The sequence below is a fragment of the Branchiostoma floridae genome, unplaced genomic scaffold (genome assembly GCF_000003815.2).
Source record: "Branchiostoma floridae strain S238N-H82 unplaced genomic scaffold, Bfl_VNyyK Sc7u5tJ_1499, whole genome shotgun sequence".
NCBI lineage: Eukaryota > Metazoa > Chordata > Leptocardii > Amphioxiformes > Branchiostomatidae > Branchiostoma > Branchiostoma floridae.
Window position 1 is genome coordinate 120,990 of NW_023365732.1, and position 20,138 is coordinate 141,127.

Consider the following 20,138-nt stretch of genomic DNA (forward strand, 5'->3'; position numbering starts at 1 on the left):
ATGATAAACTCGTTGTGGCGTGAACAGGAAGTAAATAGTTCTTTTGAGCTCAGACATTGCTGGACAAAGCAAGGAGATGTCCATGACGGTGATCTATTGTCAGGGTAGGCGAAAACTCTGTTTGTTTTGGGGGAGCAAATAAGATACTTTGAGGACTAGACTTGCAACAACGGGTGAGTTTTTGGCCTGGCCTAAGCACTAAGTACATTTATGCAGGTAGACACGATACCTGATATGGTTTACCTTTCTAATAGTGCATTTCACCTTTAACCTTTGAACTGACAATGACGTAATGTTGACACGAGTAATGTGTTTGTATTCAAGTCAGGCATATAGAGCTAACAAGGACATCGGTACCTGTGGATATAAGTAGAACTTCCTGTACGAATTCCGCCATGTTGAGGGTCTGTGAGAAACTCCGTGAGGCGGACGCGAAGGGCAGGAGGTACGGACTAGCCCGTGCGGTGACGGGCTACCTCCGTGCCCTGGTGGACGCCGTGGCTGACAAGGACAGGCTGGCGGAAGTGGAGCTTCTCAAAAGTCTGGGTGACGTGAACTTGGAGAAGGGAAGACTCGAGAAGGATGTAGGGAGGTTCAACATGGCCTTGGCGCTTTACGTGGCTGCTATGGTCCGGTGTGGCTATCGGGATCAAGGGGATGGTATAGAACACCGATACGAATACGCGGAGAGGCTTTTACAAGGGGTGACGTCAAAGGGGTCACAGGGTCAGGAACAACAAACTGAAGACAAGGAGACGACTACACCTGCAAAGGTGGCTCTGAAGTTTCAAAACCTCGACAAGAAACGGACTGCCGGTGGTAACACAGACTCCATGCTGGTTGGATACGCACAATTAATAGTAGAGGGAATAGTAAACGAGAACAACATGTTACAAACAGAAGCGATCAAAAGCCTCGGTGACGTGTACCTGAAAAGAGGAACAGAAACTAGAGACACTAGAGACTTAACCAGAGCTACTGCCCTGTACAACACGGCACTGGCGCGGTGTAACAACGTTCAGGTATCAGTTGCCATTGTCCACCGCTTGCTGTACACAGCAAAAATCAGGCAGGACATCACCACAAAAAGCATAAAGGTGAGTGTTAGCGATAAAGACAATCTATGCATCTTGTTACCTCCATGAAAAATGGATGTATAGTTTTTGGCTTGTGTGTTTGTATGTGTGTGTGTTTCCGGATATCCGGATATGTTTGGTCAGTATAACATTAGAACCACTTGATGGACTACAACAATATTCAGTATGTGGGTAGGGGCCCGGGTTAGAAAGACGAAGGTCAAGGTCAATTTTGGGCCCCTGGTATGTGACCTTGGTACAGCAGCAGAACTTCCATTTTGTGTATTTGTTTTTGTGACAGATGATGTTCGGATGTGCTTGTGATATACGGAAGAGGTGATGTATGTTTGGGCCCCCTAACTGCTCTGGAAATGGAGGGGCGTTTTTGTCAAAATCTTCAAAGGAGCATAACGGAACGTAGGAACAATGGATTTCCATGATATTTAGCATGCAGGTATCTGTGGTACAGATGTACATAATGAAGTACAAATTATGCAAAATTGGACTTAATTTGCATACTAAATGAGGAAAATCGATATCTAGTGTTTTTTTAATATTGGACTCAAATACATGTAACATATGTAGTTTGTGACAGGTGGAAGATATCGAAAAGCCCCCAGTTTGCATAATTAATGTGAAAGTGTTCTAATTCTTCTCATTACATGTAGTAAATGATTCGATTGTCAACATTGTGACTTGTGTAAGCTATTTAAAGGTGTACACAAGCAAGCATAAATGTTTGCATCCGTCTGTCTCGGAAGACAATGGTAGGCAGACAGGGTGGGTTTAAGGCGACCCGTCTGCCTGGCCTGCACTTGGGTTTTTAAGGTGAAGGAAGGGTGTGCACTTCCTTCTCCACCCTCTCGTCCACTGGCGCACTAAGTCCTACAGTGGCAACTGTCTGCAACGTGTAAGCCCCAGCAGATGTAGCTTTGTTGTTTGGAGTTTCCGTCTCCTCCTACCCCTGACTCGTGTGTCAAGGCGGGTGCGTCATGCCCGAACATGCCCCTAGGACTAATGGGGGACTTTCAATGACTCGCCAGTCGCTAACGTAGCCTGCCATGCACTTGTGGGTTCTCAGAACCCTGTTCAAAAATTATCTCGCCGTCATCTAACAATGAAACGGGACAAAAGAACTACCTTGCGCGTTTTGTACTCCGCGCAATCCTTGGCAAAGTGTCCTTCACTGTCACAGGAGTAGAATGTCTGTCTGAGAAGTGGGACCGCGTGGCGCAATCGGCAGCGCGTTGGTCTCAGGCCCAAGAGGTTCTGAGTTCGAATCAGGCTGTCGTGTCACCGATCTTGTGCCCTTGGGAAAGGCACTTTACACGACTTTCCTCACTTAACTCAGGTGTGAATTAGTACCTAGCTGCGGCTATAGCTAGTGGCAGTGACAGGCCTTTGTGGCGGTAACAGGAAGCATAAATTATGCAGATATAAAAGTTATTTGTATAATCAGAATATTTCATGGAGGTATGAGCTCTCCGAACTCTCGTTTTTTGCTTCTGCTATGATATGGGGTGAGTGTGTTCTGTATCTTTGATGAAAGGATAGTTCCAGAAGTCGTGAATATATTTTCACAGTGTTTGGTCTGTGCGTAGAGGATGATGACGGCTTAATGATAACATGTGCTGTATTATATTGGGCCCATGTAGTCAATGATGCCCCAATAAACAACCATTCACCATATTTACAACCTACACTTTTTGTTAGGTTGGCGTGACGTGAGGAAATTTATATTACATTTGACCATTCATCAAAGTTTTAATTATGCGTTAGATAACACGCACGATTGCCCACCTGTTAGTCATTCCTGGGTCTCCATTTGTTTTGTAGAAGTCAACTCGGACACAACGACAACAAGACGTGCAAAAACGAAAGGACCACGCCTCTCCCTTCTCAACTGCAACCTCAAGTGACAACACTAATGACCGAATGCGCCGTCCACACAGGTAGGTACAGTGAATAGTATAGGGGATACTGGTTCTTTATTATTGATTTGGACTACCCTATAAGGTATACAAATCTCTGTGTATTGTAGAATGATAAAACAGACATTTTGTTATTCCTTTTCAGTACCCCGGAAGTACAAAAAGTTGAAACCTCGACAGGAGTCGACGATGACATGTTAGTGCCACCAAGTGCTTTGTTTTGTTTTCGCAATTGTAAATTCTCTGCATATTAATTCGTTCAAAAATTGAAGAGATGACCCTAACCTGTATGCTAATGAAAATATACACAGGCAACTAAAGAAGCTTTATGATATTCTGTATTTGGGTAGGTGTGGGCAAAAACAAAGTGTATGTTGATTGCGGATGTGTGCAGCAAAAATTCCGGTTCCTTATTCCGTTCTCTGGAGATGCCCCTTCATGGTAGATGCCTCTTGGGTTTATGAATAAATGGTATATCTTTGGGTCCCCTAGCAGTTTTTGAGGAACCGTGTGGTATTTGAAATTTTGAAAGTGATTTTTTGGGGGTCATAGGAATTTCAAATATGTGACCGATGTACCTAAGAAAGAGGGCAACATATATTAGATAGATATAATACGTGCCAATAGATACTTCATTTGTACAATAGATAAAAGTACTAAATTACCCAAATGGTAGATGAAGGGGAATCCATGCATTTGAATAATTCAAAAATTTGTGTTATTACATTTGACATCCATGGTTACTAAAACTTCACTTCTATCCCAGATGGGCTTTTCTACAAGTTAAATACGATTATAATGATAGATTTCGTAATATAGTTTTATCTGATGACAACATATTTACAGTGTATACGAAGAACATCTACAGGATGGCTGCAGGGCCCTGCAGACTGGAGACCTGGACAAGGCAGAACAAAGTTTTGCAGCTGCGCTCAAGTCTGTTCATATCCAAGGTGAGTCTAAGTATGAACCTGGTTCAAAGAGTTTTAAAGTAAATGCTTGTAAATAGTCCGTGATCCTAATTGATTCTTTTCGACACACCGAACTATGTTCACCGTAGTGAGTTCCACAGTGCCGCCCCAGATAATGAAAAGGCTCATCTTCTGTATTCCAGTTTAGTCTTGGGCAACTGAAGACCGCCTTGTGCCCTGAGGCGGGTATTGTGTGTGTGTGAACATGTGATAGCTGTGTGAACATTGTAGTGATGTAGTGAGGGGTCAAACCGTTCAGGGCCTTGTAGACGAGAGTAGCTTTGCCCTTTTTGTGCAGTTCAGCTACTGGGAGCCATTCTAGTGAGTCTAGAAGGCCTGAAGTAGAGTTACTTAACAATGCACACAGCAGATATAAAATCCCTACGAAGAAGTAAAAGCATACGAGTAATGATGTGTAACTTACAGGTCAACACATGGAAGAGGCAGAGACCCTGTACATGTTAGGCAGAGTCTATCTCAAAAGAGGAATCCAGTCAAAGGACGGAGGTGACTTCACCAAGGCTGCAGCACTCTGTAATGCAGCTCTGGTAAGATCGAGTAGAGAAGATATTGAGGAAGCAATCAAGGAAATAACTCATGCATTTGTTAAGGAAGTCCTAAAGATCGAGCAGAAGGTAGACAGTGATGATACAGAGAAACACAAATTGATGTTGAAGGCGGATAGGGGCTATGTACAAGAAGAGATCACAAGAATTGAACAAGAAGTAGATCCTTATAGCCTTGCTGACGAGGACCCAAAGATAAAAGATGTCGAGATGAAGAGAGTGGAAGCAATCAAAACATTGTGTCAGACACTGGTCCATCAGCGTGAAGTGTTCATAGCTGGCCTTGTAGATGAATGCATGGGGGTAATGCGCCCCCCTCCCTGTAAGTACGCCATGATAGGTTTGGGTTCACAAGCCACAGGATTGGTAACACCCTACTCTGATCTGGAATTCGCCCTTTTGGTAGATAAGGAAACTGAGGAAAATGTTAGTTATTTCCGTAACTTGACACATTATCTGCATCTGAAGGTGATAAATTTAGGTGAGACCATCCTCCCTGCCATGGCGATTAAGTCTCTTAATGATTTCTACTCAGACGACCCACTGGACAGCTGGTTCTATGACTCAGTAACACCGCGCGGTTTTGCGTTCGATGGAGCCATGCCACATGCATGCAAGACTCCATTGGGCAGGGGTAGAAACAGCCGGGGAACAAGCGAACTCATCCGCACACCAAGCAATATGACCAACGTTCTGAAAGAAGACCTTACTCTCCATCTAAAGAAAGGCTACCATCTTGCTAGTATACTGGGAAATGTGTCTTTTATCACAGGAGATCAGGGATTGGTAGATGAGTATAGGTCGTTATGGGCTCAGCAACTTCAAAACAATAATGGGATAGTTCCGCTGGTAATGGCAATCAATTTACTGGGTGAAAATGTATCGACTTTTCAATCTCAGGCTCTCACTGCCGAACTGCGGAATGTTAAGACAGAAATCTATCGGTTTTCAAGCCTTGCAGTGTCCTTTTTGGCACTACTTCATAACATACAACCGACTACAATCTGGGAAACTATCCAGGAGCTAAGAAACAGTGGAGTCATCGATAGTGAGAACTCACACCACCTGATGGTGCTAGTCAGTATATCAGCAGAACTGAGACTGCGGACATACATGAGCAATCGTGGTCAGGTAGAAAACATGTCAGTCTTATGGTCAATGTCGACCAATACCGGCATTGAAGAGAAATTACAGAAAGTGTTTTACATCTCAAATCCAAAACAGCTCATGAGATATTACTATACAGAAAGACCCCTGAAGCACTTTATATCACAGTTGACCGACGCTCAGTCGCTAAAAGAACCACCAATCTTCTTTGACAATTCTTCAGAGCTGAAAGCAAAGGTATATAAAAGTCTGTGTGACTTTGAAAATCTCAAGAAATGCTCAGAACAAACGCTACACAATTATTTATCGAAATATGGTGAAAACACTGCACACGGGGATGTTGCAGCCTCACTTGTCGACTTGGCTTTTGCTTTGATGACCCTTGGTGATCATAAAAAGGCTGTGCGCTATTATGAACAGCTACTACAGATGCGGTGGAGTATGTATGGTAAGGGCACTGCACATCCTGACATTGCCGATTCAATTAGCGACTTGAGTGCCGCCTGGAGTTTCCTTGGGGATCACGGAAAGGCGCTCTACTATTTTGAACAGTCACTACAGATGAGGCGCAGTATTTATGGGGAGGACAATACACATCCTGACATCGCCGCCTCACTTAACAACTTGGGTGAAGCCTGGAGAAACCTCGGGGACTACAGAAAGGCGGTCAGCTATTATGAACAGGCACTAGAGATGAGGCGGAGTATCTATGGTGAGGACACCGCACATCCTAACATCGCCGCCTCACTTAACAACTTGGGTGCCACCTGGAGTAACCTTGGGGATAACAGAAAGGCGATCAGCTATTATGAACAGGCACTAGAGATGAGGCGGAGTATCTATGGTGAGGACACCGCACATCCTAACATCGCCGATTCACTTAACAACTTGGGTGCCACCTGGAGTAACCTTGGGGATAACAGAAAGGCGATCAGCTATTATGAACAGTCACTACAGATGAAGCTGAGTATCTATGGTGAGGACACTGCACATCCTGACTTCGCCAGCTCACTTAACAACTTGGGTGGAGCATGGACAAACCTCGGGGATCATAGAAAGGCGATCAGCTATTATGAACAGGCATTAGAGATGATGAGGGGTATCTATGGGGAGGACACTGTACATCCTAACATCGCCGCCTCACTTAACAACTTGGGTAGTGCCTGGAGAAACCTTGGTGATCACAGAAAGGCGGTCAGCTATTTTGATCAGGCACTAGAGATGAGGCGGAGTATCTATGGTAAGAACACTGCACATCCTGACATCGCCCAATCACTTAACAACATGGGTAACGCCTGGGGAAACCTTGGTGATCACAGAAAGGCGATCAGCTATTATGAACAGTCACTACAGATGAAGCGGAGTATCTATGGTGAGGTCACTATACATCCTGGCATCGCCGCTTCGCTTTACAACTTGGGTGCCACCTGGAGTGACCTCGGGGATCACAGAAAGGCGATCAGCTATTATGAACAGGCACTACAGATGATGAGGAGTATCTATGGTAAGAACACTGCACATCCTGACATTGTAAAATCGCTTACCAATTTGTGCGTCGCCTGGAGAGAGCTCGGTGATTACAGAAAGGCCACTTACTATCTCCAACTAATGGAACAAATGCAACAGATCATTACAGCCTCAGATCATAGCAGCTGTAAATGACCTCTGCTATTAGGCCACACTGTCTTGATTTTATGGATGACATCCGCGCGCGCATTGATTTTCGCCTGTTCTAAAAAAAGTCACCTCCTCGGAGCTCGAGGCTCCACTCAGGTCCGGAAATTGCCGACCCAAAAGGCCAGCATATGTCTGTTTGTTGCAAAACTCACCAAAACGCGCTGATTTTGTAGTAAATTGTGCTTGTACACACGCGTCTTGCTTTGCCGCGAATTTGAAATTTTGCAATATGACCATGATATGACTACTAGTATTTTCCAAGCAGAGTTTAGGCTCCGGCTGTTTTTTAGTCGTTTTTATAGGACTTTCTATTTTATACAGTTTTCTTGATGTCTCGCGATCGAACAGTGAAAAATAGCCCGATGGAAACGCCTAGAAAACGTCAAAACAGCCGGAGCCTAACCTCTGCTTGTATACTATGATACGACGAACACACCATCAAAATGCGTCAGCATCAAAGGAGGGCATTATTGTGGATAGGTACTAGTATACAATCGGCGAGGGGGTGTTATGCTTGCACAGTTGTACGAAAGTCTGTCGACGGCCAGCGAGTATTGCCCAGACAACTTCGAATATTCAAAGAGTTAGTTGACGTTCTATCCTGAACGATGAGAGAAATGGGAGAGGAGGTCAGTTCGATTGCCAAACCATGTATGCTGAGACTGCCCTTTATAATTAACTCATTCTTATCACAGTCATATATCATTCACAGTCCTTGGAACCATATACCTTCTAATAGTGTACTTCTTTGATCGTTCCTGTCAATATATTAGATATCGGTTACTTCAGCTGAGTCTGCCAAGATGAACAATACAGCCAACATGTGCCTCCTGCAAATAAATACTCGTTGTTTCTTTTGATACACCGTGTTCTGTGGTTTATTTATTGATTCGTTTGGTTGAAATACCAGTCAGCCAAGGCCGCCCAACTAGCCGAGGCTGTTACAAAGGGCTGGCATTGCTGTTCTGTGGTTCAATGCAGCTTTTTTCTTTCTTCGCTGGATTTTTATTTTGTTGTGGAGAATAAACACAGTGTTGAAATTCGGGCTAAAACCTCCCTTATCTAGTCGAATTCGAACTTTGTTCGACGATGTTCGACCTTACGTAATTCGAATCGAACCCATGATCTGTTTAGGATCATCTGCGGTCATCGCATGAACCAGTGCTGTCGGACTTTCCCCCTCTAGTGCCTTGCATCAGACAAACAAAATAGTGTTTCACGTATATAAACAATATTCTTAACAGTTATATCTCTGCTGTCACTTTGCTGGGGACCGTTGACATGTAACAAAGCTGTTAGCGTTAGTGCTTGTGACCTAGCCTTATAAGAGTTGTTTACACCGGCACCAATTTCCCCGTGCGGCATAACATGCGTGCAAACATCGTATAAGACTGCGCCCAAGAGGAGTCCACCTAACGGCTCAAAATAACTGCAACGGTTTCCCAGAGATATTGGTTTGTTTTCTTTTTGGAATTCTTTAATACTGCCCTTGATTTCAAATTATTGGTAATTGAGTGCGGAAAATGTACTTTTTACACATATCTGTTGACCGTCACCTAACTTAAAGGGATATATTGTAAGATTTTGGCGCCAAAATATAAAATGTTGAAAATCTCCAGTCAGATTAACATTTTTAACTTATTTCAAACATATCTGCCTCATTTTTTTTCACATTTCCAGCGTTAATTTACAACTCGAAAGTAAGCAGCGACCAAATTCACTTACTGCCGGGTCGCCTACCGGAAGTAAATCAGTCCTAGATTTGCAAATCGACCGATTCGGTCACAGATCTTCGGCGCTTCGCGGCGAATTTCAACAAAGTTCAGAAACGATTCGAGCGAATCACCGAACGCGTTCTAGAGCGCTCCGTGGTTCGTCGGAATGTTGAATAAAATGGTGGTGCGGCGGCGGTGGAAAGTGCGCATATTTCAAGACGTCCTCATCACACAACAAACCTTGTGAATATTGACGTGCAGTGTAATAACGTAGATTTTGAACTCATAATGTAGAAAAATGACCTAAAACAGTAACTTTATTTTTTTTTACATTATATCCCTTTAAATTCAGAAATTAAAAAAAAAATTTAAAAAAAGTTTCATTTTACTCTAATTGACGAAAAATATAGAAATTAGGGATATCCGGTGATATTCGGAGCCAATCTTATCAATTCTTAGCAAAACAAAACGCATACATAAAACCAGAAAATAATCGTCTTTAGGAGCCAAATTTCCGAAAAATCGACCATTTATCTAAAAATGCCAACATTCAAAGTAACGCTATATAAAAGTCGCTAATTTCAAAGAGATTCTCTAGCGGTTGGGAAAATATTGGCCTCCTGTAACCCGATACTTTGCCGAATGTGCCTAGCAACGGGAAATGATACCCTAGCAACCGACCGCCGTAAAAGACTTTTTATGAATGTCTACCAAAATTTAAGTCATTGTGAGGATTACTTTGCGGGCAAGGTCTTCGTATACTTCATGGAATAAGTAACACCACCCACACTGTTCACAGTTCACACTTATTTACTACGGGACTTTAACTGTCCCCTGCCCACAGGAGAGGCCGGGTGGATGTTGCGCGGGCCGCTTTAAGCGAGATTTATATTGTTTTCGTCACTTACCTACTGAATTTCAAAAGGACATCGACTAGAAAGTAGTCAAATGACCACAATGATTTGAAATTTGGTGGTCATTGATAAAATACTAAAATTATATGATGATGATGCCCCGAAATTTGAGTTGTGCACCTTTTTTCTGGGTGAGGCCGAGAACTTAGCATTGTATTTGGTGCCCAACGCCTTGGACATGATCAGGTACATATTTACTTGATTGATTTATTTCTCATATTATTTTATTTTCTCAATTGCTAAGCCATATTTTCCATGAAGGCCCTGGACACACGTATACACAGAGTTTGCGCACAATACATTTATATACATAAAGCGACAAGTCCATCATACAAATCAAAATCATAACTCATTCTCATAGTCGTCATCCGTGCCAAGTATAGTATATCGTATAATCAGGGGTCATAATTTATGTTTTTAGAAACGTCGATGTAGGTTAGACATCCAGGTAATAAGATACGCCAAAAAGTAGTTACTCAGGCAACTGGATATGATTTTGGAAAAACGGTTAGACGTTTCAACTACTATCCTGTAGCTTTCGTCAGTGATACTGATGTGTTAAGAAGTTTCTTGAAAGAACGGTCAGTCGTGGCCACTCTAGCCGAAGCTGGTAGCTCATAAAAAGCAAATACACCTCTGTTTGGAAATTTTCGACGGCCGAATTCGAGTCTGACTAAAGCTAGGGGCACAACCAGCCGTACGTACGTGCTTTTTGTCCGTACGTTTTTTGGGGAGGTCACGTCCGCCAGGACTGCCAAGAGCACGGAGCGGAGTACGTCTCAACGCACGTCTCTCGCACGGTTGCGCAAGCTAATGTGTAAGTATGTGCACAGCGGTCTGCACGCCACGCCTGGCCGTGGGCCGGTTGCTCGCATCGTTCGTTGCGCAAGTGGTAAGTGAATTGTACGTGCTTACAACGTACAATCTCTGTGCGATTGCACACGTTTTGGCACGTAGACACCACGCAGTTGCAAGTACGGCGGGTTGTGCCTCTAGCTTTAGGGAAGCTGCAATGGTATATTTGTATTGTGCCCAGGAGGGTCGTTCTCATTGAAATGTCGAAAATAGCATTTTTTTGGTCGAAAAATAAATCGGCTTTATTTTCACTGAAAACTACTAGTACTTGGTTGTTTGGGAAAATTCCTCTTTTAACCATAGCCAAAAAATGGCAACTGATTATTTTCGGTCCCATTGGTAATGCATTACAGGACATGTAACAAACGTTACCGGTAACGTTTGTTACAACAGTAGACTTTACCCTGTTTTCTTCGAAAGGACTTACCTTATTGACTACATCATTTAGGTATAAGTGGATGTCCCTAGGGACATTTGAAAAGTGGGCAGCTTTTTTACACCAGGTCAAATAGAAAGCTTCGACAGCATCGAACGATGGTAACGTTTGTTACAGTCATTTCTTTACAACATATTGTTAAGCAAGGTGGGATACAAATGACAGTCAACAACCCTTTCTTGTTTCTTTAGAAAGCCAGAAAAAACTGTACAGCGTCACAAAAAAGGCCATTTCTAGTCTTATATGTGGATAACATAACCGTGGCAACCATCGTACAAGTGGTGGTAACGTTTGTTACAGAATCTGGCGACAGGCATAAACCTCCTCACACAGCCTCCAAGATCAGTGACAGGAGCGATCTGACGTGATCGGTCAGAGGGCCTGGTCAGCTGGTTTCACCTGCCGAACAATCGTTCTGGGAACTGAATTGTTACATTTTTGGCTACTTTTTGAATTCTTCGTTTCTTCTCAGGCGACAGCCGTTTTTTAGGGTGCTAAATCCCACCCGTGGGTATAATAATCTTCTAACCCATCAACATATACGAATGTTGTGGTGCATCTTTTGTAAAACATTACTGGGGTTGTGGAAAAATGAAGGAACCAGTGATGTTGTCTATAATTTGCTCCATATCAAGGCGTAAAGTCAGGCGACAGCATTTCGACATTTAAATGAGAACGAGCCAGGAGTGAGACGTCCTATCAAATATTTGAAGTACACGAACTTCGACATCAGCGGGGGAGGGGGCACTCTGTTTTCGCAGATGTAGGCCTCTGAAGTTTTATCATTCGGCAGGGTAAGTATATAATAACCAACGCCTTGGACATGGCCCGATACAAGAAGTTCCACCTCAGCGGGGAGGGACACGGCCGGCCGCCTGGTGGTCCCGGAGGACACCTAACGGCAGACCCAAAATGTGCAGTCATTTAAGCTAAGGTCACAACCCGCCGTACGTGCAATTTGTCCGTACGTTTTTTGGGAGGCCACGTCCGCCACGTATTTCTGACTACGTGGGGAACGAATAGCAAGAGCAGGGAGGGAGTCAACATGGCAACACAAAGTTTTGCCTTCACATAAAGTTCTACGACGTGTCTGCGTGTTCCAAAATCCGTCAGATTCCCTACGAGTTCGTACGGAGGCAGTACTTACCACTTACGGATCCCGAAAGATTGTCCACGTTTTGGCACGTAGATAGCACGTATTGGCACGTACAGCGGGTGGTGCCCTTAGGTTTAAGCTGGTATGGTATTATGAAACCTGTACCAAGATGTCAGTGTACGTGTGGAGCTTTAACTCTGGTCTATAGATATGCTCCCTAGCCAACACGTGCATCGTCCCGAAGGAAACATGAGAGCCCGCAGCTGTTACAAAGTCCACCAAGGCACAACCCATAAGGTCACAATGAGTCATAAACTCCGACCCAACAAACACAGACTGTTTGTTCCAAGCTGATAGCTTATACTCATAGGTCTGTAGTAGCGTAAGATGGGAGCTCTCGTGAATGTGTTCCTTGTGGTCTGCTTTATAATAGTCGGACAGGTCTTAACCATGACCAGCCCAGATCTACAGCAGAGGCTACAGGATCTCCACACTTTCATCCAGAACCTGATGACATGTGAGTCCAGGCCTGTAGTCGGACTGACCGTGTCCGTGGTCAAGAACGGCCAGACCATTTTCGCCAAGGGTTACGGCCAAAGGGACCTGCAGACGGGACAAGCTGTGGACAACAGGACTCTCTTCGGAGTCGGCTCCATCTCCAAGTCCTTCACCCCAGCCCTGTTAGCGGGCATTCTCGGGGAGAGGGAAGACGTGAGCTGGGACACCGTCCTGACGGACATCCTGGGGCCGTCCTTCAGGTTCAGGGACCAGTTACGAACCGAAGAAGCGACCATACGAGACCTCTTAGCCCACAAAATCGCACTGGAGAACCTGTTGTATGTCGCCGTAAAGCGAAGGGCACAACCCGCCGTACGTGCAAATACGTGCTGTCTGCGTGCCAAAACATGGGCAATCTTTTGGGATCCGTAAGTGGTAATATTAGTAAGTACCGCCTCCGTACGAACTCGTAGGGAATCTGACGGATTTTGGAGCACGCAGACACGCCGTAGAACTTTACGTGCAGGCAAAACTTTGTGTGCCATCGGGCTGCGGATTCGCCCCCCGTACGTGCCAGTACGGGTGACGCGCCTGCCCTGTACAGCCTGAACGTTTTCATAAAAACGTGGCGGACGTGGCCTCAAAAAAAAAACGTACGGACAAATTGCACGTAGGGCGGGTTGTGCCCTTAGCTTTATAATGGGCCCAGAGATCGACAGATCGGAGTTTGCACGGTAGGTTTTCTTACGTCATAAATAATTATCAATAGTTCGACCATTGTCTGTTCTAGATTTGCGATATAACAACAACCTTATGCACACGTATACTCGGAGGAATTACTAAATATTTCAGTTTTGGTCAACCGATAAATGGAGGTTCATGAACGCCGTAGAAAAGAGCATTAGCTTTGACTTTGGCATTGACTTTGACATCAGCCAAAGTTAATATTTGTTTTCGTTTCCGAACTTCACGTACAAGTTTGAAATGCTTGCACACTTGACTGTGGCTTCGCTTCAGCCTCTTGCTTTAGTACGTCCGATAGACAACATCTATTGTGATGAAAGATGAATGGATGCCAAACTAGCTTTGTTTAACAATGATAAATCATATTCCCATGATGCTAATGCCACAATGCTAAAGAATGAATGTAAAATGTAATGGTCATGTCAAAGAAGAATAAGATAAGGGACTTTTAGATGAAGTTTTACACACAGTAAATATTGTAAGTTTGTCAAAACAAAGTTGTCTTTTGCAGCCAGTTTTTAAGACGTTTTTAACGGTAATTCTTCTGTTTAATAATAAGAAACTGTAACGATACATTATCTGCCAATTTTCATATTGCGCCCCTAACTTAAGAGCACCCGTAAAACATGAAAGAGTTATCAAAGAAGTAGTTAATATAAATGTAGGTTGCATATGAAATAGGTAAATAAAGTGGCCTTGTGTTCAAATCCCTACCAGTCCCGTTGTTAATATCATGCCATTGAAAAGGAAATTTACACCCACTTTCTCAGTCCGTCCGGTTTTGTAGTTACAGATTGTATATATACAGTAAAGGTGTAACAAATCAGTAATTTGTTCAGATATACTAGTATGTCCAAGTCTTTTAGAACTAAAACTCCCTAACCCTAGTCACACTTCCAAACAAACAAACAAAACATTGAGAATTTCCCTTATTGATAATTTCTCTTGCAGACGAATGCGGTACTACAGGGAGATCTACCCATTCCGCACCACCTTTCGTTACAATGACGTCATGTACACGCTGGCCGCTCACGTCGCCGAAAAGCTCGCCGGAAAACCCTTCGAGACCCTCCTGCGAGAACGAATCCTACAGCCACTGGGTATGAACGACACAGTGTACTTAGCCGAGGCATTAGAAGCTGGAGACTTCACCAACTTTGCCCAAACGTACCTGTCCTACAACAGAAGCGGCGAATCGGAGATGCGCAGTCGTGAGGAATACAGGTATGTGTGTGTTGCAGGTGTCAAGCCAAATGTTTGCCCATGCCAAATATTTGCTCCGACACTTAATGGGGTCTATATAAACAATTTATCTTGCTTCGTTACAGACCTCCTGAAAAAGCGACTTTAATTTTGGTCCTAGTGACCTATTGATATGCCAAACCTCACTTTTCAGCCCAACTATCAAATATTTGCTCAGACACAAATTAATAATGGGGTCGCACTTCACACGTAATTAATAAAGCTTAATAGGCATCCTGACAATGCAACATTAAGACCCTATGACCCATTTATATGGCTACTTTCCAGGACACACACGTGCACTACCAAATGGAACGACGATTTTGCGCATCACAGATATTGCGTGACACCGAGGGATTATGATTTCAACGAGTCAACGCCCGAATGAACTTAACTAATAGCGTAGTTACCTGAAATATTTGCCATTATACGGCATTATACATTGGTAGGTAAGCAATTCGATTCGACATATTAAGATTGGAATTTTTTGGTACATCTCTTTCCTTAAGGTCTGTCAAGTTGCATCTTCCAGCAGCGGGTGTGGTGTCCAATGCCTTGGACATGGCCCGGTACATGAAGTTCCACCTCAGCGGGGGGAGGGACACGGCCGGCCGCCTGGTGGTCCCGGAGGACACCTTACGGCAGACCCAAACCGCGAGCGCCGTCATGTCCTCGTACTGGGACAAAGTCGAGCCGTACTGGCCAGTAGAAGCGTGGCTGACGCAGGGATATGGAATGGGTCTGTCTACCGGTTCCTATAGAGGTACTAGTATCTATTGTTGCCATTTAGTTAATATACTTCGGTCACAATTGAAGCGGCCATTCCGCCCAGTTCATGGGCTGTTTCTCTCTTTTTTTTTTTGGTAATTTCTGGCGTGAACCCTACGTGACCCGACGGGACACCTTGTGGCTATTAGGCTGTATTTGGGCACGGTCGGGCGTCGGATTTTTCTATAACTCGGAGTTAAAATCAACTCGGAACCCGACGACAAATAAATAGACGCCCTGACCTATCTGTGGTTGCACCAAAAACAGACGGAGCCGATGCTCTGCTTTGAGAGTACGAGAAGCCGTCTGTAACTTAAACTGGAGGTTTTGCTGTGGTTTCTAAAGAAATGTTGGATAAAATATTGTGCATGTTTTCGCGACTGAATCAACGAATGTGTCATTAACGAAAGACAGTGCACGTGAATACCATCTGAAATGTCTGACCGTTTCCAAAACCATATATATCCAGAGCAAATGTTATTTGGCATACTGCGCATGGATTGAGATAAAGCAAGATATTTCAACCCGTACCCGTGATATCGTTGCAATGTAATAACAAAAACTAACGTATTTAACGGAGGTATGGCATCTTCGAATTCTTGTATGTTCTGTGCAGGCTACGGACGAGTTTATCACCGTGGGTCTATGGTGGGCTTCACATCTCTGCTGTCCCTGTATCCCTCCGCGTCAGGAGGCGTCTTCACCTCCTTGAACGGTCCAACCACAACGGCCGATAACATCCATGACGTCATCCACTACCAGGTTTCAGATATTCTGACAGGTACAACTTTTTCTTTTGTCGGATAGGACGTTAAATGGAGGTCCCGTGATTGGGGAGAGCCATACCTTAGCCACCTTAAAGAACCCACCACGCGTGCGATGGTGCGGTGTGCGATGGAGATAATCATTTGTTTGTCATTGGTGATTCACTACAAATAACCCGGATGGAGGCCTGCCGAACCTCCGCCTAGTATTCAGCCATACGGTGATTAACATCATTCACCCAGACGGGAGACCTGGCGCATCCCCGTCTTGTAATTAGCCAACAAAAGGGTATGTCACCCCGTAAGGGGCGATATAACCCCGTCGTGTGTAAGCACGTCGACCTATGATGATGATGATGATGATGTATTGGTAAAAAAAAAGAATCCGTCCTATAGCTGGCAAAGAGATAGTTAGTTTAAGTCCTTCCTATACCAGACAATGCATAGGGCGGCGCGCACTCTCCGTTTCAGTAGCCCTGGGGCCACACAAATTTGTGCAAACACTACAGCAGGGGGCTAGTCCACTGGTAGTGGTGTGTTCAACTTCCATACTCTTTCTCAAACGCTGAGTGCTAAGCAGGGAAATCAGCATGTACCATTTTTAAAGGCTTTCGTATGAGTGGACCGGGGATCAAACTCACGACCTACCGAATGGAGGGCTAACACCCCCCGTAGCAAAACCTGCCACATCTTATCAATGTCAGGTAATCATTCCAATAAATCTCAATACTTGGCAACTAAAGAGGTTTGTGAAATTGAGACAGATATTAGATCTATAGAGAGAATGCAAGAAAAGATACATTTCTGACGGCAATGTTCTTTCTGCTTATTACTAGGAAAGGACCACTGGCTGAATTCTACCACAGCCTGCACGTATCCTGCACCCTGGTGGACGACACGACAGACCAGGAGCACAGCCGTCCCTAAAATCTCGGACAACTTCTCGCGAGACAAACGTGACTACGAGGGTGTCTACGGCAACCACGCGACAGGCAACTTGACGATAACCCTGAACACGACCGACAACAAGTTATACTTCAGACTTGGTCTGATCGGACGTGGTGTAGTTCTCCCTACCGAGTCTGCTAACCAAATTCTCTTTCGAGCTGAAGAACCGTTAGAGTATATCCCCAATATTATTGCCGATGTAGAAGTAAAAGGTGGAGAGGTATTCTCTTTATCGCTGCAAAGCTATCCTCCCGAACCGTCTGTTGTGTTCGAGCGAGGCCTGAAGCTGACAGACCCGGACCCTACAGAGCCGGAGTGGGACGACTGTACAGGCGTCTCCGGCTCTCCGGACCGCACAGCTTCGAGTAACACATTCGCCTTCTTGCTCTTTTTGGCATATATGTTTACTGTGTAATCTTATACCATGTATGAGAGAAAATCCGAAGGTCAGGGAATGTAAAAGAAAGAGCGACACAATGATGTATGCTATGAATATCAAGGTATCCCTTCCACATGAAAAATGTCTACACGCAATAAAGTTTGTATCATATGTCATAGCAATGCTGTCATTCCATTTATCACATACACACACACGCGCACGTACACACGCTCTCTCTCTCACACACACACGTACACACACACACACACACTCTCTCTCTCTCTCACACACACACGCACACACACACACACACAGACACACGTGCACACACAAACACAAAATAAAACTTTATCTTGCAACTTTATTACATGGGAAAACAAAACCGTAAGATACTTTTTACATGTACGTACTGTTGCATTAACATCTTTTTATCACTGAAAAGCTATTTGGATGCATTTTTATCAGTTTGCAACGGTTTTTGATTCGGTTACAACACTGCGATTTCTGCAAAACTTAACTTCTATCTGTAATTAAACTTCAGTATTTCATACTTGAAAACACCAAATAAGTAACTGATGTATCAATTCATAAACCTACAGATGTGGAGAAACGGATTATTGTACAACGTTGAAAGGGAAATCATATATTTTGTCATTGGATGATAACGTTTGCTTTTGAGTTTGCGTTCCAAGCAATATAATCATCTCAGATAGCCTGTTGCCGATAGAACACCAAAATTGCGGGCATTTGGACCCATGAGCCCTGTTTTTTCTCACTTTTTACGAATATGATTTATATGAAAGACTTAGAAATCAATAAGCTGGCAAGCCATCCGCCGACAGTGAAAATACTCCGCGTCACACAAAGAACTCGTGAATATCAAACATTTTCATTTGAGAAATTGATTAACAAACCAATAAACATGCATCGTTACACATACATGGTGCAAAACACATAATCGATCGAGTCAAATCTGGTATATGGTTCGTGTCCGTTTATCATGGGTCCTTCCTTTACTGTAAAAGTCTTTCAAGGTTATTTAAAGCATATGTAACATATAAAACATTATATGTTAATTATGTTGCGCCGAGTATCATACGAAAACAACATTTCATTGCAAATCTCTTTTTGGTGCATTTTTCTCATTCTACATTGATTTTCATAAATTGACAACGCTGCGATTTCCAGTAACAGGTTCATTTAGTCTAGAAAGGTGACACTTTGACATTATTGCGATAACTGGGTGCACAGTGAGTAAACAGACGGGTCTTGTTCATTCCGACAGAAGGGAATCAGATCTAAGATTTGCTCTCCGTTTTTCTACACAAATGGGAACATACTTGTCTAGTATTTCCTTTGTAACACCAGGCACTTTCCACACCACCTGACCATGCAGCTCTTGTCCCTGATTCTTTTTTGTTTTGTCCCGACTTGTGTCCTGGGTCAGTCCGTCTGTGACCAACTGACTATGGTCAGCAGGGCGGGCTAGGGCGCAGTCGCGGCAAAGGCCGGCGCCGACACCCCGCTCAGCCATCCGACACCAAAGGTTGTGATTCACCACAGTGACAGCTACTGGACACACCTGAAGAGTACATGGACAGGGTGAAGGAAATCCAACAGGACCATATGGACGACGGCTGGGACGACATCGGTTACAACTTTCTTATCGACGGATATGGCAACGTGTACGTGGGGCGCGGATGGGACAATACGTGAGATTCGTTTCTCTCATATACGTTATCTATTTCATGGAAAACAATTCACATGAGAGTTTCAAAACAGCTGTACGAATCATGTACGGATATACTTCATCGTTAATCAAACACTTTCATTATCAGGGGCAGAGTATCAAATGGACACACCAGCATTCCTCTCAATAACCCACTGAGATATAGCCATGAGTGTTGATTTATCAAATTGTACATTGCATTCGGATTCTAATTACATATATAAGCTACATAGTATACATACGCTGATAAAACTACACCGAGTGTGGAAGACTAGTGAGCTAGTAGTGTTTGTAGAATGCTCTTTTGGATATTTGTGTTTCACCCATACCACAGGTATGGTGGTATGGGTTGAATTATCTTGCTTTTCCTGATGTTTCTTCTTCACCTCCTCCTGTCAAGTCTTCAAATCGATTCATCTCTGTTATTTCGGGGCCAATGCAAATGACCTGAAATTCGGTACAATGGTAGAGGGGGACCAGGAGAGTATATTATTGCACAGGCCAGGGTTTGTCTTTTTCGCATGGGTGGGAGTCAGAGATGTGAGAAATATGCTGTCTGTTCGCAAATGGTGCCTGTATAGGTTCACTTTTTATCTACACTAAAACAGTTCTATCATATCAACATCGAACAGATGGTACTTGATGTATGTTTCTCTAGGGGTGCACACACGGCCTGTTGTAACTCCATCGCCATCGGCATCAACTTCCTCGGGTACTTCGAA

General features: G+C 43.9%; 3 protein-coding genes across 4 annotated transcripts in view; all 3 read left to right on the forward strand.

Annotated features, from left to right (window-relative positions):
- The window catches only part of LOC118407911 (beta-lactamase-like), a 26,847-nt gene extending 10,961 nt beyond the window's left edge, over window positions 1–15,886 (forward strand). The window contains exons 2-4 of the mRNA XM_035808485.1: window positions 14,538–14,810; window positions 15,338–15,591; window positions 15,864–15,886. Of these exons, the coding sequence (XP_035664378.1) occupies window positions 14,538–14,810; window positions 15,338–15,591; window positions 15,864–15,886 (550 nt within the window). The remainder of the gene's footprint in view (window positions 1–14,537; window positions 14,811–15,337; window positions 15,592–15,863) is intronic.
- Window positions 541–4,050, forward strand: LOC118407925. Of its 2 annotated transcripts, XM_035808499.1 has the most exons (4): window positions 541–1,097; window positions 2,913–3,028; window positions 3,153–3,203; window positions 3,854–4,050. In XM_035808499.1, exons 1-4 carry the CDS (start codon window positions 600–602, stop codon window positions 4,014–4,016), a joined length of 828 nt encoding a protein of 275 aa, XP_035664392.1. In that variant the 5' UTR covers window positions 541–599; the 3' UTR covers window positions 4,017–4,050. The 2 variants fall into 2 exon arrangements, with proteins under 2 accessions (XP_035664392.1, XP_035664393.1); XM_035808500.1 differs by lacking the exon at window positions 3,153–3,203.
- Window positions 15,887–16,222: 336 nt separating the features above from the next.
- On the forward strand, window positions 16,223–17,795 carry LOC118407927. Its single transcript, XM_035808501.1, has 2 exons — window positions 16,223–16,377; window positions 17,197–17,795. Exons 1-2 carry the CDS (start codon window positions 16,242–16,244, stop codon window positions 17,721–17,723), a joined length of 663 nt encoding a protein of 220 aa, XP_035664394.1. The 5' UTR covers window positions 16,223–16,241; the 3' UTR covers window positions 17,724–17,795.
- The last annotated feature ends 2,343 nt before the right edge of the window (window positions 17,796–20,138 follow it).